At 43.8% G+C, this 26,898-nt stretch overlaps 2 protein-coding genes across 3 annotated transcripts; one reads left to right on the forward strand and one right to left on the reverse strand.

Annotated features, from left to right (window-relative positions):
- Positions 1-286: 286 nt before the first annotated feature.
- On the forward strand, positions 287-22,849 carry LOC114875436. Of its 2 annotated transcripts, none has more exons than XM_029185705.2 (7): positions 287-735; positions 1,377-1,578; positions 3,152-4,541; positions 18,724-18,960; positions 19,033-19,931; positions 19,991-20,291; positions 20,535-22,849. In XM_029185705.2, the coding sequence occupies exons 3-7, from the start codon at positions 3,242-3,244 to the stop codon at positions 20,720-20,722; spliced, it is 2,925 nt and encodes a 974-aa protein (XP_029041538.1). In that variant the 5' UTR covers positions 287-735; positions 1,377-1,578; positions 3,152-3,241; the 3' UTR covers positions 20,723-22,849. The 2 variants fall into 2 exon arrangements, with proteins under 2 accessions (XP_029041538.1, XP_029041539.1); XM_029185706.2 differs by having other exon boundaries at positions 20,009-20,291.
- A 100-nt stretch (positions 22,850-22,949) lies between these two features.
- Positions 22,950-25,522, reverse strand: LOC114875438. Its single transcript, XM_029185707.2, has 4 exons — positions 25,348-25,522; positions 24,458-24,685; positions 24,181-24,385; positions 22,950-23,863 (listed from the first exon to the last, which is right to left on the reverse strand). The coding sequence occupies exons 1-4, from the start codon at positions 25,412-25,414 to the stop codon at positions 23,359-23,361; spliced, it is 1,005 nt and encodes a 334-aa protein (XP_029041540.1). The 5' UTR covers positions 25,415-25,522; the 3' UTR covers positions 22,950-23,358.
- Between the last annotated feature and the right edge of the window lie 1,376 nt (positions 25,523-26,898).

Here is a 26,898-nt window from a genome sequence, read left to right on the forward strand (position 1 = left end):
TTGCATGCAGATTGATATAACTAAGTAGGGAGTAGAGTAAGCTTGGTTTTCTCACCCTATATCCGATCAGAAATGATCAAAATAAATATAAACAATTATTTCATATGTTTAAACATAATACAACGACATCTCACGTGACGCGAAGCAACAGTTTCAGAAAATTTGACAGTTGGTGTGGATCCGGTCTCTCCTTTTCTCTCTTTCAATGCCAGAGCTGTGTCTGCCCACGTATACCGGGTGTCGCGTGGGTGTACGCTCGTGCTGGACGCGTGCACGTAGTGGGGATCCTCCGGTACTCCACTGGCTCGCATGGAATGGAAAGGAAAAGAGTGGTGTACCTACAGCTGTGCTGTAAACGCGATTATACATTTGGTCGCTGGCAAACCCATTCAGTGCTCCTTACGGCACGAAGGAAGCTTGGTTGCTGTCGTTGCTGTTGCATCGACGCCGGTCAACGGGCCTCTGACGGTGACGGTGATCTTGGATCGAAATTAGATCAACGGAGAAGAGGAAATCGCGATCGATCCCTGTAACAGCCTATAGTTTCGACAGGATCACGTGCGCGTGTCGTTCGAATAGTTTGTTTTCGATCTAAAATCCGAATTCGTCGACTTCCGGTACCCGAACGGTTCGTCAGTGAAAATTATTCCTGACAAGAATCTTGACTGTGCGGAAACTGGAGTTCGGCTGCTCGAAGAGGGTGCGCGCAGCTGTTCCGTCATCGGAAGCATTTGGGTGAGTTCGATTTAATGGATCGATACTTTGGAGGAAGGGTTACTCCCCGTACGATTTTACGAGTTGGTCAATATTAATACCGTACAGGGAGCCTTGGATGTTGATCAGTGTCCGCGTAAAAATAGAATATTTCCTGGCATGCTTGACGGTTCCCATCATCTCTTGCCATGGGATCGGTCTAGTTTACGAAGGATGGCTGTCACTAGTCGAAGGAAGCAGATCCGCTAAGTTCTCAACATAAATATGTATACACCGAGCGAGATCTTCGTTCCGCGATAAATCAAGGAAAGCACGGAAGGGTTATTGAAGACACGCATGCAATTACGTTTCGCGTTCGGCACTCGGTGTTTATGTTGGCCGATTCACGGCCAATTAGTCTGAAATTGACAATGGAAAAGGTGAAAATCGGGAAGGGGAACGTTGCGCAACCGAGCGAACGGTAACGTACGAGATGTAAATAATATATCGTGCACGGTGCGTGGAACGCAAAGCGTGAAGTTCTACGGAAAAACTGTTAAAACGTAACGACAAAGGAAAACGCGAGGAGAAAGGGAAACGGATGCGCGTTCCCTCGAGTAATAATGTACGGTTCTGGCATTCTTTTAATGGAAAATGCATGAACTGTTTTTTTTTTGTTACAGAGTTAACGAGATACTAGCTGCGCTCGTAGAGCAGTTTCCGTTATTAAAGTTCCACGATCAAGAAGGACGAGAAAAAGACGAAGGAGCGATCAGGTCGAGATATCAAAGATAGCCGAGTCAGAGGCTCGTTACAACAACGTGGTCATTCGTCGAGTATCGTCGAGTATCTTCGTATTGTGCAACGTTGTCCACGCCGGAAACGGTACGTAAATCGTAATAGTTTTCTCTTCTATGTTTTACTCGGACGGACCAATCTATATGATTACCGGATAGCGCGGAACGGAAACGGAGATAGAGTTCGTTCCGTCGATCGTTCCCCTTATCGATAAACAATTTCCTCAGACAGGAGTGTTGTTGGAAATCTCTTATGGTAAACGATAGACGGTGTGAGATTTCCAGGCTTACGCCAGTCGCCGTGACTAATTGATGAATAGCCGGGCAAAAAGGATCGTAACAAGGTGGCGTGTACGGAATTGCGGATTCAACAAGTGGCGCGATTCGAGCAGGAATCGAAGGAATAGGAGGTCGTTGTTGTTGCGTGACGTGAAACTTTGCGTTCTAACGACGGGTTAGAAGGGAGAAATGATGATTTCTTTGCTGGTAACCGCAGGAATCGATGAGTTACGCCGTGTACGCGGCTCGTTAGTTAACTCCCGAGTTATTCGCAGCATCTTGGCTCGATAGGAAACCGCAGAAAACCGCAGAAAACCGAGCGTGGTAACGCGTGTTATTTCGAATGCACTCGCACGAAGATGCGATATCGTTTGCAATCGAGTCGTGAGGCTAGTTTGGTAGCTTCCTTTTTCATCGAGGACCGCAGGATAGATACATCGTCGAGATCCGGGGAAAAATTTCAGTGGTCGTTGATTTCGTTCGACGACGATCGACTCGTCGAAACTTGAAACAACTGTCGCGTCGGGATGATTGGTGGTGCGCGGTTCTTCGAGGCATAACTCGTCGCGTTACATAACGGATTGTTCAGCGAGCGAACGGAGATATTTGCAGCATAACAATTGCGAGTCGATCGACGTACGTTGTACATAGAGGGGACAAAGGAACTCGATCGATCCTAATCGAACGTACTGTAAGAACCGTTCCGTATGATCGATCTCGGCGTCCATTTACGGACGCAGGGAACGTCAACTATCACCCCCGACATCCCATCTCGTTGTAATTAGAATGCACGAGTTAAGAGCGATTAAAATATACCGGCTAGATACCGAGTTGGAAAGACGAGAGTGTCGTATTGGCGCGTGACACCTACATGTGGATGTTGTACGTGTCGCAAGATGGCCGGGTCACTGCCTACATGGTGACACCCACCGACTCCTGGGACTCAGCCTTCGCCGCGAATAACCACTACTCTCTCGATTCTAATTTACGTCGATTAACAGTTACCGGGGGCTTCTAACCGAGCAGAGGAAAGCCGCTTCGTGGAACGGGTCCCACGCCGATAGGAATAATATCTGGCCATCGATTTCCATTCGAATTAGTCGATCGATTTAATGGCGACTTACCGTGTTCGAGGAGATTGCAGAATTCCTCGACGATAAAGTAACAACCATCGCTTCTTACTGCGATCGTTCACGCGAATCCAAAGAACTGAAGCGAATTTGAATAGGCTGATCTTTGGTCCCCCTTTTCGTCACGGGAAACGGGAAGACGGTATTCAAAGTGTTTTAGAAAATTCCTTCGTTGTAATTTTCTGGATGAATTATTGTGGATACGTTATTTTTATCATGTACTAATTCCTATGGGAAATCTTTGTGTTACAGAACGAAGACACGTACGCGACGATGATTTCTCATCGATCATAAAAAGTGGAACGCCATAGTTGACGGTCGAATTAGAAGCGCATAGTCAAGATGGTGTACCGAGGCAGTTTGCAGACTGACGATCCTAGGGATGCCCCCAAGTTGGTGAGGATATCTCCTCTGAGGAGCAGCAGACCGAACCATCCTGTGTCCACGTCTCGAGCAGCCTCCTCCATTAATGGTCCCGTGTATCACGGTCCGTTTGTGCCAGCGATCGACGTTCATCGAGCTAAAGTGATCGATGGAAGACGCTTAGCACGCGAGAGAGACATCGAGTCTATGGGGAAGGTGATCATGAGAACGACCGGGCTGAAAGTCGGTGCACCGAGGCTGCGGAACATCAGCCAGATCCGAGACACCGTGTTCGTCGATCCTGCTCTGATACCAATGGAGAAGATCGGTCGAGAGAGGGATCGACCGCGAACCATCGCCGTGGACAGTTCCGGTAGACCGCCCAGAGCACCGAGTACCATGTTGGCCGATTTGAAGGACCTGGAGAGACTCAGGAACACTCCACCGGCTCAGAGGTGTCCTAGGACCGCGACGAAGGTCGAGGTCAGATCTTCGACGTCCAACAAGAAGACGGAGTTCTCCAACTCGGCGAAGATTCGCTCGGACATCATGAAGATCCAACAGATGTTTCAAACACCTGATAGCTCGCCCAGAACCATGGTAAGACGATCAAACGAGAGGAAACCAGAGAGGAGGAACGAACCCGAGAAGAAATCTGGAACGGAAATGAACAAAACGAGATTACTGGCTCAGAAGCTGTTGGAGGCGTCTCGAAGAGACCGGGAGTCGCTGAAGGATCGCTACAACAACCCAAGGAACATCCCTTCGAACAAACAAGCGACCAAGGACACGAACAGCAGGGTGTCCAGTAAAGCATCCTCGCGAAAGAACAGCGTGGACTCGAAGCAATCCGAGAAAGGAAAGAATCCGGCTGTGCAGGAGGAAGCACACCCACAGCCTCCTGTACGAAAGAGGAGGGAATCGAAGAACAGAAGTAAAAGTGACGCAAACGGAATTCTCAGCGACTCTGAAAAGGACGATAAGATCAGAGACACGTCGAGGATCGTCGAAAATGTAGAAAAGAGCAGCGAATCGTTGTCTGATCAGATTGATTGCTCGAATTCCCTCGGTAAAACGGAAGATTCTAAAATCAAAACGAAAGAGTTGGACAGGCCAGATATTCTGGATGGACTGTTGAAAGAATCTGATCAACAATTGGCGGATCTGAAGTCTGATTTGAACGAGAGAGGAAGATCCAGGAGCCATTGGAGAGGATTCGTTCAATCGATGAGGCTGCACGATGTCGAGCTCCATTCGGATAGCGAGGATCAAAAGAAAGGTGGGTGAACTTTTAGGTTTTCAATATAAAAAATTGTAAATATCAAAACTGTAATAGGTATTTAGTTAACTAATTACTTACACGAGGGTTAAATTTCATTTGCCCAACTTCAACCCTTGAACAGCGGAGCCTGAGTCAATTGTAACCCAAACATACAAAATTCTTGTATAAGAATATTTATTTAAAATTAAATGTATAATTTGTTAACAAAAAAGTTGCATATTGGGAAAATAATTTTTAAAGGAACAGTGTAAAATTTAGAAAATACAAATAATATGAAATATAGAATTAAATAAAAATTGCGGCTCTCTTCATGGTCCGCCGTCCGAGGGTTAAACGTTGTTCTGTCATTCGAAAATTAATCACGAAATATCGTGCCTCTGCCGAATCTTTCGCGTCACATTCATTCGCCAATCAGTTCCAATTGTTCCTCACCATTGTCCATAAAAGCCTTGCGTGAATTCACCCGTTATCAACGATAAGTGTGATTTATTGAAATTTCTGCCAGCCATTTCGATGACCCCTGCTGTTCGCAGATCCTTCGCTAAAGGGTGTGTTTCACGAATGGTCAGATTGGATTAGCAACGTTTGCCGGGGTGTTTAAAATTATACAACTGACGCTGGCCATTAATCCCTTAGCCGGAGGCACCCCTATTTTTAGACATTCAGGGGCTCCCTTTCTCCTTCACGTTTGCTAGTGCAGGTCAGGGTAGTGTGTCCCTAACATATGTCCCAACATATGGATTCAGCTAGGAGGAACAGATACTTTGGCCTCTTCACTTTGTACCATGCTGGGTCGGAGAATAAACGAGAACGGTTTGGAGCTTTTCACACGATACTTTAGTTAACGTAGGTAATTGGTGGAGTAGGCAGCCATTTATGTTTAAGAAATATTTGATAGAGGATAGTCGAAGATGATCTAGATGTGTCAAATTCTTGACCTATTTCATGATCGATCGTGTCATTATCAGTTAAGCAATTGTTGATACACTTTTTTCTATGAAATCAGATTTCAATGGAATCAGATTACTTTTGATTACACATTTGTAACGTTACTGGAACGCTGCCGCGATTGCGGTAGCGATTACTTTGGATATTCTCACGCCATGAATCTCCATGTAACTAATTTCTCTGCAACATACTTCGAAACAGACCATTTACCTTGATTCCGTGATGAAAGTTTGCTGGGCGGCAACCGAACGGGCACAGCTAGCACGTTTTTTCCTTTCGATGCACGGCAATTCTTATCTGTCAGTTATCTCTGTACATGTGGATTTACTCTATCTTTGCTCACGTGTGAGCCACGTATCCGATAGGTGTACGTAAACGTTTGCTCTCGACCCAGTATCCCAGCTCGAAAATGCTTTATCACGTTACAATTACAGACACCCTCGTAAAACTCGATAGGAATTCGAACAAATCGAACGTGAGACTGGCCTTTTAAGAGGGAAACGGAGAAATAACTTTTTCCTGTTCTCTTTAGTGCTTTATATTGGCTTGTTCGCGATAACGGTTGATATTAACCCTACACTGGTCGCGTCTATAAATGTAGCATAAGCAGTCCCGTAGACGATAAGGGTTATCCCTTTTAAAATTAAAAAAAAAAAAAAAAAGAAACCGAGACCATACGTCTCAAGCATATGGCCACTGTTCAGGATACACGTCGAAGGAATTATCTGATTTTATAGTGAAAAACATGCTAAGATTATACAACTAGAGAAATTTCTGAAATAGAACTGCATTGATTATATAAAGATTTACCTTGATGGTATCATTAAATTTCGCACGAACTTTCTGAACTACCCATTAAAATATTTCCAGTACCATGATAGGTTGTCTCGACGTTACGGTAACTTTCACAATACAATTTCGAGCTGTAATTTTACCGATTACCATCAAAATATACATTTATTGTGCTTGATAATTAAGCTTCGTACCATATGCAATTGAATTTTTTTCATATTCCAACGAAATAACGGTATTGAAACGTGGTGTATCGTAACAGACTTTCTTGAACGCATTCCCGTGAGAGAAAACTTTTATAAACAATGATTACACGCGTATGCACGCGTATCAAAACGAGCAAGCGAGTTTATTAAAAGTCCAATGACGCTCGATCGGTTCGATCACTATGTACTTCGAGTAATTTTAACGTGGCAAATCTGTTGCGCATCGATGATGCAGCTTTTACATGCGCTAATCGCTCTTCACCGTGGGGATTCATAAAAATGATTGCGCAAAATGCAGTGGTAATCGTTCAATGGGTCTTGCGTACATTTCGTCTTGCGTCAGAACCGCGAGGAACGGTTTAAACGATAAATATTTATGAATCATTCATCGATCCTTTCTTGTAATCGTTGAAATTTTTTTATTTTTCCCACCCCCGAGTTTCATCTACCTGTTTCTTCTGACCATTTTCATACTTGACTACTGTCACGTAATCAAACACTATAAAACGCTAATTACTAAGCATAAGATTAATTAATCTTGACCGTGGTAGCTAAAATGATAATAATTTTCTATTTATTATAAAGAGAAACATAAAATCGCAAAGGCTATAAAAATTCCTCGATATTCGTCACGATCATCAAAGTGTTAAGGAATTCAAAACGGACAAGCATATAGCCACGCAAAACAAATGGAACGCAAAAACCCTGCCCAGTGACCACCGGTGATCGTGCAAAGACTTATAAATTCTGTTCGATGATCGTCGAGCGGAAGAGCGCGGGTAAGCTTCGCGACACAATAGGCGTACGCGAGCTCGATAAGGATTCCAGGATCGATCGGGTGTGCAACGAGGATGCACTTTGGCGATGCACTGGAAATATCCAGGATACCAAAGAGCACGAGGCGAACGCACGTGTCAGAGTACGGTGACGGCCCTTGCCCTTGAGTCTACGCCCTAATATTGATCTGCTGTCTTCCCTGCCCCTCCATGGTGGCCCATGGTGTGCGTACAATGAAACGCACGTTTCCCCTTGCCCCTCCAGTAACCCGCAGACCCATCCTGCCCCCGTGGAGTCCAGCGTATGGGCCGATGCAGCTCTCCAGTGCGAACCTAGCTGTCAAACCGCTAACACTTTTCAACACGATCCAGCGGATCATCACGCTCCTCCATCAATAACCTCCCTCTTTTATTCTATCACCCCTTTTGTCACCCCATCCTCTTCCTTCTGCGGTTTCGCGGCCATCGTTCGATCCAAGTCTGAACCTATTTCTTTTTCTTCTTCTCTCTCTCTCTCTCGTTTTCCTACTTCATCCTCAGGGATATCGTGCGAGCTATCCTCTAACCAGCCGGGTTATACATTATCGAACTTGGTCGATACTCACGCGGCGTTACTCTTCGTCCCCGTTTCGTTTCGTGCCGTCGTCGACGTGCCCGCTTGTCGGCCAGCGTCCTCCGGGCGTGCCAACAGTTGTTCAGTGCAGACGCGATCACGCGGACGGATGCACGCGCAAGCTCCTTACCTACGGACATGGTACTCTGCGACGTCTGCGACAACAAAGGTGAGAGAAATTCTCTTCTTCGATCAAAATTCCATCCCGCGATCTCCTTAACCTTTCGCTTGAGAAGTGAAATTTGAGGAGTTTATGTAAGTTTACAAGCGGAACACCGCTTATGAAGTTTTGATCTTTAAGTCAGCGAATTTTTTATCGTGTTACATTACGTTGATATTAAATTTAATAATCTTGGGTCGAATAATCATCCATCGCATGTTTCGTGACTTTTTTTGTATCCTACATGTGGGTATGAAATCTAAGAGAGCGAAGAGAAATTCTAGTTGTACATTGCTCGGTTCGTAAGTTGAAACGAGCAATCGATACTAATCGATAAGCTTTTTACCCGTATCGTCCTGTCACGAGAGGATATTTACAGCGCATCGGTGTTCGGCGAAAGACATGCGCCTCCTGATCGGAAAGGTGAGAGAAATCCGTGGTAAATGTCTGACATTTTCACCCTGGCACATCGAACACCGTTTACTCGTTTCACAGAAGGTCTTCTGTCAAATTTCGTTCGTTCGAACGTGATCGAACGGTAAAGGATTGCTGGCAAGAATTAGAGCGTCGCTTATGATGTCAAACGCTTTACAAGCCGCGCCGCGTGCTCTGCAAATTAACCACTTAGTAAAGGTCTATTTGATGCGGAGTAATTTAATTGTGCACGGTGAATTGAAATGAAAAAAAAAAAAAAAGAGGAAACACAGTGACCGAAATTTATGCTCGCTATGATCGTCTTCAAAATTTTATTTGCAAGGAGAAATTGTTTAATTTGGATGCTTTTGTTTCATATGAAAATTTCCATTGCATGTATGCTATTTTGATACGTAAAACGTCTTTGACGATTACGGCACCCGGTAATCATTCACAGCGAACGACCATAATCGCGCGTAAATAGCGAAAGGGTTAAACGGCAAAGATTTCATCGACTACTCGAAGATGCATGTTCGAGCTATTGTACACCATGGGCGTGCCGTAAATTCCGTTCCAAGAAGAGTCCGATTAAAACGGCAGACTAAGCGGCTCTGGAGATTACGAGGACTCGGCTCGGTGTAAACAAGCCTCGTTATGCACTTAATTACGAGCACTCGAACAGTACCAGTGTATACGTACGTGCACCCGTAAATTCACGTTCGTCTGCAGTTGACTCGACCAGCCGTGCTCCATTATTTCGGAAAATTTTCTCACGCCCAGCTTCGAGTTTCGGTGGTTGACTTATTGCCAGGAGGGAAACACGGGAAATTGGTCTGAGTTAGCTTCGTCCAGGAAGCTTTCACTGTGTTTCTAGGGATTTAGGTTTCCGCTGGAGGAATCTGTTTCGAATTCAAGCGTCGCAAGCTTAGCATCTCGAGTTGAACATACCGTTTCAGAGAATTCGCTGACTTTTGTTCGGTCGTTCGCGAGATAATAAGCCCCCGACTCTTGCTATTTATACTTGCACGCGATAATGTCAAGTTAATCGATCGAATACGCGCTTTTGCACACGATCTCCTCAAGACGGCGCGCCTTGAAGAAGTTTCTCACAAGAGAACCATTTTTGTACCATTAGATCCTTTTTTTCTCCTTGGAAAGTCGTGTCCTTCGTTATTCTTTGACTTCGCGTCCTTCGCAGGAAAACGGGTCGACAAGGGAAAGCAAGAAAAAAGTAGCCATTGTTCGTAGCGTAATTAAATACTCGTTGCTCGCTATATGGCGACGGACATTAAACCGGACGAAGGAGCAGAAAGCGGTGTGTCGTTGGTCGACGCAGTGCGCCAACAGGCGCCTGCTTATCACCTTCTATTCCGTTAGGAAATCGTCGTTATCGTAGAACAAAACTATCAGACATATTATCCTGCGACGACCGTATCGCGTTATACTTTCGGAGCGCGAAAAATCATCGCAGCGCTTCTGTCGGGTTTGAATCTTTGCTCTACGACGTTCATGAATTACGCAATTTCTTTGGTTTTATTTAGCAGGGGGTTGAGATACTCTTTACTATTCAATGCAAATACATACGCGACGAACGACGAAGAGGCCAGCTGCGCGTGACGAGAGGTTAATTTGAACTTTGAGAATCACTTGTGACACACATACGCTACCCAAGGGAAAGTGATGCAACTGAAAAGTGTATAAGGTTTCAAATTTCAGCAACGAATGAGAAAAATATTTAAGACTTAACGATACCCTGAAAATTTCATCGAACGAATCGAAAAAGTTCGATCTAACATTTCTACCCTCATGAGCCCTCATCGTTATTGTATACGCGTTTCCATCGATCGATTTCCACGTTTGATATACCAACAACGAGTTCTTTGTTCGAATCAAGAATTCCCTGTCCCGCATGGGACGGGTGTAATTCGAGTGACGTCACACGGCGAATTACACCATAGGCTAACAAATTGCCATGGTAATGGGGTAATTCAATTCTCGGCGACCGTCAGCCCCGAAATTATTACTTATAACGTATTCCTGCGGCGAGCGCGCGTAATTGACGAAATTCCGAGAAGGCAAGGCAATAAAATTCCTATGGGGTAGAGACGCGACCAGACGCGACGAGTCTCGCGTGACAGTTCGCTTGATTCAAATTGACGACGGACTGAACAATTTCACTGCAAAACCGTGGATCCCTCCAAGTCTCACGCTAAGGATAATGATACCACTTCGGGTGAGCAAAAAGGAAAAGGGACAATCGCTTAATCGCGTGTTTCGTTCGGTCGAGAATCTGCACCGCGAACGAAGAATCGGGCTTCCTTTGTTCGATGTCAACGAAAGAGTTGAATCTGTTTTCATCGACGGTCTTGAATGAAAATTGGATCCAGTTCCTTTTAGCGGAAGTAGCAAAACCATAAATCGATATGTCATATATTGGTTGGTTAGGTTAAGTTATTTTTTAAATTAAATTTAACGAATTTCTCCTAATGAAGGTTCCCCTTCGGGAATCGAACCCACGACATTTTACTGGCGGCTTTTCAGTTGTAACTTGAAAACGACACGACCGACTTTTATTTTCTTGATACCTTTTTAGTCAGTACATAATTTTGCGTAAGACATTATAAAATAAGATTTTTAGAAGCACATTTGGCGATTCTATTAAAAGCGCCCATGAACTTTACGCAGAAATTTGAAGTTGGCGTCTCCCATAGACTTCAATGTAAAAGTTTTTCAAAAATGATTATGATATTCGTAAATGGCATGAAAAATTATGCCGAAATGATATATCTATTTATGGTTTTGCGACTTCCGTTAAAAGGAACTGCATCCCGGAAATTATCTCGATTATACTTTGCCACTTGAACGTTGAAAATTTGTATAATTTCCCACGTAATAGTCCTTGCGAAATCAATAATTGCATCGTTCACAAGATACTTCAATCGATTATTAATTAATTCCCAGGAAAATATCCCACCGTTATCGATTTTTCTACCCGGAACTCGATCGTTTAGTAAGCATCGACGCGTTTCCATCGAAATCGCTGGTCCGATCGATCGTTGACCGGATACGAGCCGCGAACGGTCGAGTTACGACTGATTGAAATTCGGTGTATAAAGATAGTACTTCCTGTCGAATGATCCTGTTCTTCGGTTAGCGTACGTTGACACCAGCGCGAGCATGCTTGCCGATGATTGTACCCGGCCACTTAAAAAGCATTGTGCTCGTGCATGTACATCGTGCCACGCTCCTCCGGCTCCTCTCTTTCTCTCGCTCATTCTTTTCCTTCATTTCGCGCGACACTCTCGATACGAGAGCGACTCATAAATATTTAAACGATATTTTACCGCGTCGATCGTAACGGTGCCGCGAGAAAGCACGGCTGCAAAGGCCGCGATAATTCGTCCGGAAACAGGGAACAAGGTATTCGCGGGCATTCGCGTCACGCATCGTGCAACCGCGCGTAATTTCTGCATTCTTTAACGAGATACAGACCAAAGACGCACCGTGTACATTCTATATCGTCTATCTAATATAATCACATATAAACACATGTCGAGTCCTACATTCGATGTAATCAATGACGTATGGCACGCGTTTTATGTATTTCAGGTAACTGCTGACATACATGGTCCGTCCTACACTGTCTATCCAATATGATGAATGATGCATCACGCGAGTCCTACATTTTCTATTCAATATGATCGACAACGCGCGCGATGAGTCATACTGTTTATTCGATGAAAAGAAATGAGCATACAGTACCATGTGTGTTATAATAATTAGAAAAGTAAACGAAGATCGTTTGGTCAAAGACCTCTGAAACGAGAGTACGTTGATCGCCCTCTCGCGTACTCCCGTTCGAGAATTATAAACTATAATACAAAGGTCAACGCTGAATAATGAACAATTTACGTTTCGTGAGCATCATTCGTCGCCTGGCTCGATTAAAACCACTTCCGCTATTATTTCGCATTCGAGAACATTGTTATAACTTCCTACATTATGCATGCCGTTCAAAGTTCGATCAATTTCTTTCGATTTTTTCTTACTCCAGTGTACGGTCCTTTTCGAATTAGACAGCCTCTTTCGTATGGTAAATGATGGTCGAGCAGTTCGTGAGAAAGCTATGCAGTGGGTTTTAGAACCCTAGCCAAACGACAGCTACGTGACGTTCTATAGAAACATCGAAACCTATAGGAAATTTCCGAACATATTCAACGTTGAAACAATCTTTCTACGTAAAAGAACCTTCGCCTTGTTGTTGCAACTGTTCCACGGAGAAATTAGCGTTACACGAATTTCCATATAAGTCCTTGAACCGATGCCGGCCATTTCGGTGCATTACGACACGCCGGACTCGAGCCACGAATAATGGATATTTTATTATCCCTCTTTTAATCTTCACGACTGTCGTTATATTCTCATTAGCGTTGGATCGCCGGTTACCAGCGATATCCCTGTTGCAGAAAACGACGAACAAAGTTCAAGACGTGTCTTCCTCGTACGAAAGAGCAACAGTTCAACGATAATGAAATGGAAACCTTTGCTTGACGTTGCGTCAAGTTTCATGGAAGAAAGGGGGAAGCTGTTGAAAACACTACCTGCGAACGGGAGAAATCCTTCATCCTGTCCGAAAGACGAATTAATTCGTCGGGAGAAGGAAGACGAGCGAAACGTTAACGCGTATCGCTGGCTCGATAATGGACAAACGTGGCGGCGGCGCCAAGTTGAGAACTGCTTGCATAATTGGAGTCAACGATGCGTACCGAGTGGCCTCAGCCATTGTCTGCATACAGTTAGCCGATTATTCCGCGGACACGTTCCGAACTATTCACACCGTCGACAAAACTGCTTGCTCGAACGACAATTGTGAAACGGAGACAGCGTGTCACTCGTACAATATACTCGTAAATTGACTTTTGTCCGACCGCTTCTTTCGAATTCCTTTTTTCAAACCTTCATCCTTGAGGGTAGCCTTGAAAGAAAGGCATCATTATTCGTATGCTAAAAACTGTTAAGAGGAAGCTCTTTAAGCAAACAATATGGCCATTGAATCCGACCGATCCGCGTACAAAGCAGAGGAACAGATAGCTTACTCGGTGATCGAACGTTATCGAGGTCGAGTAATCAGAATTAACGAAGATAACGTATGCGCATCGTGCTCGGATGTAAAGAATCGAACGATATTGCATCCTCGGCTTCGACGTTCGCCAAAGCGTCGTCGTCGCGAAGCGACCGGACTCGCGATATCTCTTATCAGTGACGGACAACGCTCCGACGCGTCATCGTCCTTGCGGAGAGTAATAAAAATATCAGACGAAATGTCGCGTTCCGGAGGCGCCAGAGTGATCCGGAAGTGTTCGATACGCCCCTTTGGACGCGAAAGAAGCTCGCAAATTACGAAACGATCGATCTGACGAGAAAGAAACTGGAAAGCAACCGTAGGCAGGGAGTAATTCGTAAAAAGTCGGAGGAGAAAATTGCACAGGTGGCACGAGGTATTCGCAGTTTTTGTCAAAATCATTTAACCGGTTGAGGAACGCTCGATGTTAGTCATCGACGTCTCTCGAGTGCATTCAGTGTCCAATCATGTTCTCCTGCTCTTTCTTCGCGGACAAAACGGTTCTACCGTTTACGCATTCCTCGCAGCCACTAGGCTACACCTTCCCAACTGCCGCTGAATATCTACGAGCCAGCTATTTTTCTCTTTCTTGCCAGCTTCTCACTCTCTTTATTTCATCGCATTTTCTTCTATCCTCTCTTTCAATTCCGAGTGTTCGTCCACCTCTTTGAATAAATTTCTTCGGCGTTGACGTGTACGCGAAGAATGCTCGCGGTCCCGACGGTCATTCCGCTGGCTGGCTAGCGGAATCTAATCGCTGTCGGACGATACTAGCCCGGAAAAATGTTTAAGTGGGTTTATGGGCGGGCTTGATTTATGCTATCCACGGGATCAATGTGGGTCTATCATCGCATGTCGGTTCTGCTCTGTTGAACTATTCTCGTTTGTCAAATTCATGCATTCTTCGACGAACCACAGAGTTGAAATATAAATTATTATTATTATTTCATTATATGGGCATATGGTACTTGCATAAGCACAGCATTTAATTATGTTCCTGGTTAAGAATTGGGCCTGACTGATAGCCAGAGAAGCCGCCGAGTGCATAGTATTTAATAAAGTGCATAAATATTTAATAGAAGAAAATTGAAAGTTTAAATTTTAAAATTAACTTATCGTATTCTCGGTATAATTAATGTTTTAATGCGTCTTATTAGAGATATCCATTTTCACTATTGCATTCAAGGCGTTAATAAATAAAAAAAACATGATAAAAGCAGAATAAAAAAGTTAATTTTCTCGAAGGATAGCCGTAATTATTTTCAATCATCCATGGTTGCGTGCACATAAAACGTTAATGATTCCCGGTTACTTTCGATCGTTCTATTTAATAACGTTGTAATAATTAGTGTTTTTAATACCGTGGCATTAGCACGTTAAACGCCTTAAATGTTCTAGAAAAATCGAACTGAGGGACATGAAACATTAATGAACAATTTCCATTTTCGCCAATTCATTTCCAGCGGTAGGTATGCAATTTTTGTAACACGATGTTGCGCCAGCCGTTGAATACAAATTAGCGTGGCCAGGTTTCGCGATATTAGCGGGTTTGGTTAAACGAGCCCCCCTCGGTTTCTACCTATTCTTAAACGAACCACACAAGGCACCCGAGACACAATGAGCAATGGAAGAAACATTCACTCGGCTTTAACCTCACGCACAGCGTGTCACTTACAATGAGCACCCTGAATAAGTAACAGTGCATGTTAAACGCCTAACATGTTCTAATCTTAAATCTACGTAAGGTAATGCTTATATATCCGCGAGCTATGAAATTGATCCTTTCTATCACTTAGTTCGTCCACCTACAATCGTAGTGTATAGAGGGTGTACCATTTAAATTGAATATTCTCGATGAAATAAGCAGAAAATTCAATCGTTCGAAAGGTGAACACATGCAACCTCTTTGAAACTAATCATCGTTCACGTATCTCGGGTATATCGCTGTTAAATTGAAAAGGGTATCGTGTTCGACGTATATGGAATGCAGGTCAAAAGGTCTCGTTCGGATGTAGGTCAATCTGGAGGAATGGGTGCCGTAGGTTCCAGCGTGATTCCCTATCATCGCGAATCACCGGAAACCTTGAAACTCGAACGTTCACCGTTTCCTCGTTCCATGTTTTCGTATTGAAATAGAGTTCTGAAGTTGTTGCTTCCCACGCGAATTACAGAAAATCGTTCGTGTACCGTTAGGAAAACAATTGGCGAACGATCGAGAGGCCGGATTATTGAACTCTCGGTTCAGTTTGAGAGACAGACGGCTCGAAATTCAACGAGAGCCTCTCCCTGGACGCGCGTGTCCACCTTCCACTGCAGAGTCCGCACAAAGAACGCACATTCGCATTATTGCAGAAAATAATGCGTCCCGCCCTGACCATGAGGCGCACGAGTAGAATTGCACGAGTAGGGTGTGCACGCAGCCGTGATGCACATTAATAGTTGCACACACACACACATACGAGCGTTACCCTTGTGAACGGTGTACAAACACGCGAGCGTGTGCGAGCGGGCAAAGGAGAGACCGTTCACTAACACGCGACGAAGGGTTCCCACAATCGGTACACAATCGAACTACGAACGGGTGACATACACGGTGAAAGAGGAACAAAAAATTTTGGTATCGCTGTGTTTCCGTGGGTGCTCGATTTAACTCTGGCGAGGGAAACCGGGTACCTAGATACCTATTGAACTTTCGATATTTCAAATTTATTTTTATTTTCGAAAAAGTAAATGGGTTCACGGTGGAAAAGGAGCGTTTCACGCTAAAGTGGAACCGGTATGCGTGAAATATGAAATAAAATGAAATAGTTGCTGGGTTTTGGTAGTTGTGTTACGAGTTTGTCCACAAGTTGTCAGGCGTGTACCCTGTGCTCTATACGTTTCGCGTTGCTTTCATAGGAGGAAATGAGTTGAATGGAAGTCTTGTTACGAATAGAGTTACGATGTAAGTAAGAACGCTTTCGTTTTGAAATACATACAGGAAAAGTAATTTAGTTCATAGAATACGAACTATTTAGAGCCAATGTATTATAAAGGGAAAATGTGATTTTAAAATATTTCAATTTCCTAGTTGAAATCCCTGCGAAAACTATGCGGATGGATGGTCGTCAATGGTGCGGTTAAAAGGGTGTTGCGGGAAAAGGAATTCCTGGCGTGTCATTACGGGGTTATGCGAGGAATTCGTATCACGAAAAGCCTAGGGACAGGGGAAACAAGCTCGATGCTTTTCTTCCGCGTCACCCTGTATGCACAGGTACGGTGCTGCACACGTGTGTACAGTCTGTTACGCACACGCACGTAATGCCTTACGCACACGAGTAACCGTAAACCTCCAGTCTTTCAGTTCATGTCGAGACCGCGTACAGTGTGGACTACCGTGGTTTTTCGAAATCCCTGCGTTCGAGTGTCGTTCTTCATCCTTACCCTCGAATTTTTTTTTTTTTCATCATTTTTTACGCTCCGCCGCTGTCGATCAGCCTCGACCAAATTACTTATCCCTCGATAATGCTCGCGTACATCGTTGGATTCTTTTATTTCTACGCCGAGCTACTTCGATTAGAGTTGCAAATGCTTCTGCATCCGGAAGAATTCAAACTTTCAAAGTTCATGCTGTGAAAGCGAAGACACAAACAGGAAGACGGAGCACGGTCTGCGAAACGAATCTGATTCATCGATCGAACGATTGAATCGCAGATCGCGAAACGCATTCGACGCGTCCTTGACGCACTTTCGGTCGACCTGGCCAAGGTAAAATCCCTGTTTTCCGGTGCTGAAATCGATACTGATTTGCATAAAGCTCGTCGATACCGGTGAAATTTTAATTAACCAACATTCCCGCGTCCAAGTATCGACCTCACATCCGCTGCTGTTATTTCGCAACAATGAAACCGATAATGAACTACGATTCCCGTTACACGAGCTACCGGATACTGGTAAAAACGTACAGGAAAGTTGAGTTTCGATAACGCGTATCGTTGCTTCACCGAATCGAACGGGGTGAGTTGTGAAACATGAATCAATCGAGGAAGTGTTGTCATTTAAACAACGGATCTCTTCCAGTTGTTTCGTCGATCTGTTCCCGCCGGGTGATTCGGCGGTCTCGTTAAATTGAATTTGATTTACAAAATCCAGAATAAAGGATCGAAAAGTGTATAATGATATTCGCGAGTTGAGGAAGAATTAAGAACGAAGATCGCAACGTCCGGTAGCCGGGTGCGGAACGAAAAAAAAAAAGAAGAGCTCGCGAAACCGGGCGCATCCGCAGATACGTCGAGAAGTGAAAGTGCATTTTGCAAGATGACTGTAACTGCGGATAATGGCGAGTGCAGCCGCCAACGAGGGCCCAGTGTGTTGGCAGCCATCGTCGAGGGCAACGGCGTTCTCCGTTCTTCGTCCTCGTCGCTGTCCTCGTAACACCTTGTGTTCTTCTTCCCTCACCACGATGTCTCGTCCAGAAGCGAAAAAACGACGCGCAGTTGCAAGCGTGATTAATCGAATTAACGTTACGTGCAAGCTCAGTGACCCCACGACCACGCTCGTCATCGCTCTTCATTAATAATTCATGACTTTGACTTTCCTCTTTCGTTGAAAGAAACATCGAGTCGTTGGTTATGCGCGTGCCTTGCTCAAGGTCATTAAAGTTACCCCACGAAAAGGAAGAGGAAGTCGAAGGGTCAGGACCCTTCGAGGAATCGGTGAAAGGAACAGGATACGATCGTCGCCACGTGGATCTCCGAGGATCAACAACATGTCGACTATATTGAATTGTAATTAGACGTACACAAAATTTCATTCCAATTCTCTTTTCTTAACATGTTTCTGATAAGAAGATTCCTCGTATTTTATCACTTATCATTATTAATACAATCTTCGACGTATTTTCTTCTTCCTTCGAGGTCCGATTTTATCTTCGGTAAACAATAACACATCGTTTTACCTCGAACAGGGAATAGATAAGTGTTTCCTGTCGTTAAGGCCTGATGATTAGGAAGCAAGGTTTCTGTTTCTTTTTTTTTCATGCTATTTTTCGGAGTAGGATGTATCTGGTCGTGTTGCTTCTTTGATGAGGTTGGGAATAGCCGGGTGTGACGAGATAGGACATCCTGTCACTGGTAGTCATCCGGGATTTTTTGCTCCTCTGTATTCCAGACTTGAATCTATGGAACAAGAGCATCAGTCAACGATGGAGGAAACTAAGAAGAAGGTGTTCCGTGCAGGAAACCTCGGAGCCGCAGGAAGCACTGATACAAGGCGGTACGACCCAGGGGGTTATTCAAGCCGTACGATCCAGTCCGGCTAGCAGAGAATCATCCCCAGCTGCCAAAAGTCTTCAGGATGGCAATTCCCCCAAAAAGTTATTGCAGACTAGCTCTTTGAGACTGCCAGGTAATTATTCTCCTTTAATCACCCAAAATATTTCTTCAAAGACGAAATAAAAATCGTACAATTGTTCTTTAGGTACCACCAAGGGCATCGCCGACATCCAACACGTTCTACGAAGCAAATTCAGCAAGATCAATGCTGGTATTCGAAAGAGAAAGGCTCTCAGCGTAACGGAGGTGTTTTCGCAAAAGGACACCGCGTCAAACTTCTACGTACCAAGTCCCTTAACTTCATCAACGAGCCAGAATTTCAATGGCGAGTGCTACGACTCCAGCGAACCAGCATCCCTACCACCTTATCCTTTCCACGACAACCTCGAAACTCTCGCAGAGGGTAGCGTGCCCAATTCGCCGAACTGCAGTAGCCCGTTGACCAGCAGCAACAAGACCTTCACGTATTCGCAGAGTAGCAGCGCCTACGATTCTCCGGTGTTGAGTCACAATCAGAGCCAAGAGGACGCGTACGAGAACGTGTTGTTCACTGGCTCGCCTCCAGGTTGTTGTCCAAGGTCCAGGGGCGTACTGCAACGCAGTAATTCCGAGAATCGTGACACCTGTAGACACCACGATCACTCGTACGAAAACGTGCGCTTTCAGAGGGGTCACAGGTCGGAGCTGACGTCATCGGTCACTCCGAATCCGGACAGGCATCTGGCGAGGAGCAATTCGGAGACAAGGGACCCCCATTCGTACGAAAATGTTCACTATCAGAAGAACGCGAAGGGTAGAAACCAGTCGGAGCCGTCGTTCGAGGAGATTCACATACCTAGAGTGACTCCTAGAAAGAGGCTGACGGATTTTAAGGTTGGCGGACAAGTGAACAATTATTCGAACGGCTGTTGCGCGAACAAGGAAGACGGCCCGTCCAGTTTGGGGGCTGAGAAGAGTCCCGGTAAAAAGACAACGAGAAGACTGAACAGCAGAAGCGTCGCCAATATTCCTAGTTCCTCCGGTTCTTGCTTGAAAACCTGGCAAGTGAGTATCGCAGAAGATTGTTGCGTGAATTCGTTCTGTTTCTATAGAAGGTTGAAAAGATTCCGTCCGCTTTTCAGGGCACACAAGACACGGACGAAGGCCTGAATACCGACTCCGAACTCGAAGACATCGACGAGGCTGGCGAGGGTGAAGAGTCGAAATTCTGCACCCTACCGAGGCCAGGCAAGGGTGGCGCGTCATTCACGATACTGACGGCCAGATTTCTCAAGGGTCCTGGACACAAAGGGCTCGGTTTCAGTATCGTTGGCGGTACCGACAGTCCGCGAGGGAACATGGGGATCTACGTGAAGACGATCTTCCCTAATGGCCAAGCTGCCGATCTTGGAACTGTCAAAGAAGGTATTATATTATTTTAATTATTAAAATTCAAGATCTTGAAACTGTCAAAGAAGGTATTATACTATTTTAATTAAAATTCAAGATCTTGGAACTGTCAAAGAAGGTATTATATTATTTTAATAAAAATTCAAGATCTTGGAACTGTCGAAAAAGGTACATTATTTTAATAAAAATTCAAGATCGTAGGTACTGTTATGAATAAATAAAATATTAATTTGTCACTTAACGAAAATACTTTTATAGGGGACGAAATTTTGTCGATAAATTCGAAACCTCTTCACGGTATGACGCACGCCGAGGCGATCGCTGAATTCAAGTCCGTAAAAGCTGGTGACGTGGTGCTGCACGTCGGACGTCGCGTAAACAAGAAGAAAAGGGACTCGTTGACGTTGCCGCCCGTCGTTCCGACGACTCGTCAACAAGTCAAGTGAACCGTCGATGATCTCTTGGTTATTTTACATTCCGCGCGAACACGTTACGTTTCCGTTCAGCAGAAAGCCGCTTGAAACGCGACCGCGAACACCGAAGTCTCGACTTTTAAACGGACAATAGCATGTGCTACGCAGATGCTTCCCGTTCCTGTAGGCAATATGTCGTTTATTATTGCTGGCAATAATAAGAGCGAGACTGCGTTGAACTCGTGCCGCAAAACGAGCTCTGGATCAGCTACTGTTGGTTGTTTTCTCACGATGCTTCCAGTTTTGTGATCGTATACGCGCGTTTTAGAGATAGACTGCTCTTTAATCCATTTACATCGATCAACAGATCATTTCGTACACGCAGCTTGATCCTTTACTGGATCATTTTTCATCTTGATGATCAGATGCAAATGGGTTAATACGACGTGAATTTACGTTTATGCGTTTTAGCAGCTTCAAGATTCGTTGAATAAGTCCCTTATTTTGGGACTTACACTTGTACTTCGACAAAAGTGCTTTGATTCGAGGGAAATTTTCATTATTTGCTGATTTCAACGATCGCAAGGATAACACGTAGCCATATATTCCTATTATAATATTCGTATCCTAATAATTGATGTACCAATTGTATCTATCGATAACTTTTAATCGTTCTCAATAATCGCTACTATTATTGGCGTCAAAGAGCTGTTTGTAAGGCTTTAACTTTCGTACTCTTTCTGGTATCGCTTTTCAAAAACAGAGAATGTATTTTTTTTTTTTTTTGAAATTGATATCGGTACCTTGCCCCCTTTAAGATCTCGATGTTATAAAATGTCACGTTAAACGCGAATAGAGGGAGAATCAAAGTTTAATTCACCTCTAGCTTAATAATTACCTGACGACAATTTATTTATGTGAAACAACGATCGTTGTGCGAACGAAGCTGCAATTCGAATGGCCTGAAACGAGGGAACGCGCTGTAACAATAATCGCGAACGAGGATCGTATTATTTTTTAACTATATACACGTAGAGTAACGATGATCGCCCAAAGATGAAGCCCAAAAATATTTTTTACTATCGACAAGAATGAGAGACGTGTAAACGGTGAAACGCATATCTATAGAACTTATATAGAAATATACGAACATATATTTTGACGGATCGAACGAGACGCGTTTATTTTCAAGCGAGAAATGTTATTAGTATCTAGTCCATCTGTAATATTTTCATTCGATAACAAACTCTTTTCCATTTATCTTTCTATTTTTCTTTTCACCCTTATAGTTATTGATATCGGGAAGATAAACGAGAAAAAGAAAAATATATATATATATATATATACGATGATATACATATGATCATATATTTCTTATATTGTCTTTTTCGAGGCGTAACAAAGCCAACGTGTAAACGATTAATTAGATTCTTAAGGTGTCGACGCTTCCCGACAGTGGAGAAAATGATTTTTATTTAAAAGCATCGAGAAATCGCGAACGAACACGTTGGCAGCAAACTTTTTTCGTCTTCCAGGGATCAAAACGACGTTGACCCATGTGTTAATAATAAAAATGTTCATGATTGTCTTTTCTATGGGATACTCAGATACCCCAAACGTACTACTTAATATAAACACAACACATGAAATTGCATTTTGGAATATTGCAACGTGAATTCTGAAAACGGCTACTTGATTATTAACACAAGGGTTGATTAAGTTAGAATTAATTAACGTGTACAAGAGAAAAAGGACAGGATGAAAGTATGGAAACGTTTCTTTTTGGTTTTATTAAATTGGTCCCGGTTACAAAAATGCGATTACAAAATTTACCCTGACGATAATTATCAGCGATTGATTTTTCTTCAATTTACCCGATCGAAGAACAATGGTATCGATCACTTGAATTCATTCTGTCCGATCATCTACGTACACGTGCGTACATTATATACGTGTCTGTACACGCGAATAGGTAGTACGATTATTTTTTTATTAAACAAAAAAAAAAAGAACAACAACCATCTTTGTCGCTCGACAACGTTTATACATGTTTTACCGTCGATGTTGTCGCATGCATACGAACTACTCGAAGAAACGTTGCTGTATTTTCTATTTACTATGCGGGGTCGAAAAAAACAAATAAATATTTCGCATAATGGACGCGAGTTTACCATTTCATTTCAATCTTTATGTTACTTTTACAATGTATAATCCTACGTTCACTTGGTTCGCGTAAAGGTAGAACAACCGCTGATGATGCTTCGAATAAAATCAAATCTTCGCGAAGACAAGAAGAGAAAGACGATCACAATTGCGAGAGAGATCATTCTGACGAGGCTGGACAGAGAAATGATCGATTCAGCCTACTAGAAATAAACGAACGATATTTTAGAATCATTCGTCGAAATTCGAAAGATTATTGATCGAATTAATAGTAAAAAGAAGATGGGAGTAGATCCAGAAACCTTGCTTAGAAAAACGTAATATACAAAAATCTATTTTTGAATCTTCTTTTGCACGATTTAAAATTGCAAGGGAGGATAAAATACTGGGGAAAAAAGAACGATAGCTCTTGACCTAGATGATCGTGTACAGTCTACGTGTGATATCCTAAACTCTACGAAATTATAACTTCCACCCTCGTCTTGTCGAATGAAATATAATTCTTTTCAAATTTCATTTACGTGTTGGTGAATGTTGTACGCTCTACCGCCTCGTCTGGACTCTTTCGGCACCACGGCCAGGTGTTGAGGGGCGATTTTCATTTCATCGACCCTCCTCCCGTCCGAGATTTTCTCAGACAATAGCTCGGGGGGTTTCGAATAAACGAACGTGGTTTCAGCACCGTTCGATTGGCCGATCATAGCCGAACCCTTCAGGATATTATCCTGTGCGCTGAGCAACTGTTTGAATCGTTCGTCGTTCTTCTCTTCCTGGTCCCATTGAGCCCGAGCGGACCTGGAGGTCGTGGACGGAACTGCTCGTTGATTGGTCTCTTGATTGTTGTTCTTGCTGGTCAGGTTTAGTTTCGGGTTCAAATTGAGACCCAGCCATTGAGAAAACAAAGCTATACCCTGCTCCGCGCTGGCTGACACCGCCGCGATCAGCTCCTCGGTGTTCAGAGAGTCATCCTCCTCTTCGGAACTGTCCGTCGCCTCTGTCGTCTCGATGATGCTGCGAGGAAAGTGAAGCATAAACGAATTAAGTGTTGTAAACGATAACTCGGTCAGAATAGTTCGATTATTAATCTGCAAGAAATAATGGAGACACTTATTAGGTTTAAGTGAAAAAAGTAGATTGAAAACACAAACAGTTATTCTTAAAAAGAAATCATTCATAGGATTATACTCGTGTACCTTTATCTACGCTACAAAATCACTGATCGATAAATTCTAAATAACGCATCGTTCGATAGAGATAAAGCGAAGAGTGATAAAATCAAAAATAAAGTATAAGTATGAAGTGATACAAGACTTCAGGATCGCACTCACGTAGAAGCTTCAACTTGGCGCACCACTTGGTTGAAATTGAAGCATCCCATGGGATAGGTGGCTTGCGGTGTTCCCAGTAAAGCTGGCTCGATCACCAGACAACCATCGTATCCAGCCTCCGCCTGCTTCATCGATGTGAATTTCGCGCATATTTGCGCCAGATCCGACAGTAGATTCATGCAGGTTGGTCTGTTCGCCGCGTCGGCTGTGAAAATGTTCGCAATTTTTCAATTACAATAACCACCTTCAGTTTATTTTTGGAGAGTTCGATGCTCACCGATCCTGATGGTGGCATTGTGCACTGGATTGTCACCGTAGCTCAGGTTCAACGAGACGTTCTGTTCCTTCTGCTTGACGTTGATGCAAGCAGGACCTCCGAGATCGATGGTCGCCGTCAGATTCAGATCGACGCAGCACAAACAATTCGAGGTTTGACACAAGCATTGCGATTGAGGAGCGGTCGATCTGCCCACTGCATCCGGCAGTTCCCAGGAGAGCAGCGTCTCTGTCGGCAATGAAAAAAAAACAAAAAAATCCAAATACGCGTGGTGAGAGAAACTCGAGGAAGAGAAATTGGAACGAAACGAAAGTCGTCGATCGAAAGTCAATGGGAAAAAATATGGCGCGCCGATTTCCATCGGTTCTCGAGTTTTCTCTCGACGGACCTGGCACCGTTTCGTTCCCCGAAAAACTACGTTCCCCGTGATCGAACGGTAAACAAAACTCGGCTACCGTTTGGTAAGTGTGCCACGCGTCGATGAGTCAGAAAGATGTCCATCCACCAACTTTCTCGTCGTTACTGGGACGCGTTACGATTCGAAGCTTTGTCGTTCGAAGATGAAAAAAAAAAATGAACAGACTTACTCGTTAAAGATCGAAGAATTCACTAACGAATACAGCAACGAAATGTAAACTATCATAATGAAGATCACAAACATGGTTTCCACGAGGAGTCCTGTCAAAAATCGTGACATCCTCGAAGAAGGGAGATCACGGTTAGTATGCGAACGATGCGCGTTTGTTTATCCACGCACCAAGAACTATCCCGACCAGTGTTAAAGCTTCGAATCCGTGTTTCGTTAAACACGATGTGCGTGTCGTGACAGAGGGATGCTGGAAAAAAGCTTGAGAAACGTTTTCCAACGGGAGCGTAACTGATCTGCTCACCGAGCAATCCAGCGGAAGACACCAGGGCGACGGCGGTGGTCAGCAACACCAGAATCGTGCACCTCATCGCGTTGTTCCCGTCTTTCTTTTCCTTTTTTTCTTTTCTTTCGAATGAAAAATCCTCGCTGAGCAGAGCTAGGCTGAACGCGTCGATCGAGACACTGCCGGTTGGAAAACTGTCAAAAAGGATATACGCACGTTGAAGAAGCTGGAGATCCTGACCGGCAAGGAAGAAGCTTAAATCTGGCCACAAAGCCGGCCGCGGGTCTCGGATCGACGATCGGTTGGCGGTCGGCACGAAAACTGGCGACAGGATTGGCCACGGCGACGATGAGGTACCACGCCATTGGCCGAGGTGCGGAGGTAACAACGGGCAAGGAACCTCATCTGGGTGACCGGGTGACCTCCTTCGGCAACCTGGTACCAAGAGGACTTACACGACCGTCCTATCTACGCTCCGCTCTGCCCATGGGTCCGACAAAAAGGCGCTGATCTTCTTTTTTCTTTTTTTTTCGATTACCGTTTCGAGCACGCAAGTAAAAGCAAATTCTTTTTCTTTTTTTTTTTCTTCTTTTTCGACCGTTATTTTCATCGCTTCAACGATCCAGAAGGTTTTTCCCTCTTTTTTTCCTCCTTTCGTCTCGGTGTAATTTTGTTTCTGGTAAAAGTGAAAATTTACTGATGGTATTACGTAGATGTATTTGATTAACAAAATAGGAGAACGTGGAGGTTTTTTTTAAATAGCTCGTGGTTTAGAGCGTGATGTTTATGTCTGTTATCTAGGCATCAACGATTAACATTCTTCGTTCATTTAATGAAAAAGTTAATGAAACAGTAATATTACATTTTGAAAAATTTTATTTCAGAGCTAATTTCCGACTACAAGAAACGAATGTTAAAAAGAAGAAAAAAAGTGTAATGCTCGTAAGACGTAATGACAGTAATATATACAAGAGCTGAGCGTGTTCGGCACGAAACTTTTTTCTTCGTTTCCTGTTAGCCTCAACCGGCAATTATATTTTCATCAAACGCATCAAATACCTTCGTTTTTCTTTCTAATCACGGCATGAAAATCTTGAAAGGGAAGGAAAAACGTACGCTTGGTTGGACGGTCGCAACAGAGAATCGTTACGCTTGGACACTTGGCAAAACGTACTGTTTCAGAATAATTATTGTCGACAAGATCGGAAAACGTTATATAATTTACTCGGAGATCGTTATTTTCACGGTACGACGAGCGCAACGATTGAAATGAATGATTTACTAAAGACCCTGGATCGATCCTCGATTTCCTTCGCGTTCAATTTGGATTACAGCTCCAGAACGGAACCTCCCAAACAAACAATTCTGCGACGTTACGTAAAAACTCGTTTCCCTTGCTGACCCACATCCTCTTCGTCATTTATCTGGTCAGATTATTTAGAATCGCCGGGGTACCGCGTTATCTTAAAATATACCGTGCATCATCGACGGTAATTGTCCAGCCTTCCACGACCCTTCGGACGCCTGAATTCCATTGTGGAACCTTCATCCTGTCAGGCAAGTATTAAC

Source organism: Osmia bicornis, chromosome 1 (genome assembly GCF_907164935.1).
Source record: "Osmia bicornis bicornis chromosome 1, iOsmBic2.1, whole genome shotgun sequence".
Taxonomy (NCBI): domain Eukaryota; kingdom Metazoa; phylum Arthropoda; class Insecta; order Hymenoptera; family Megachilidae; genus Osmia; species Osmia bicornis.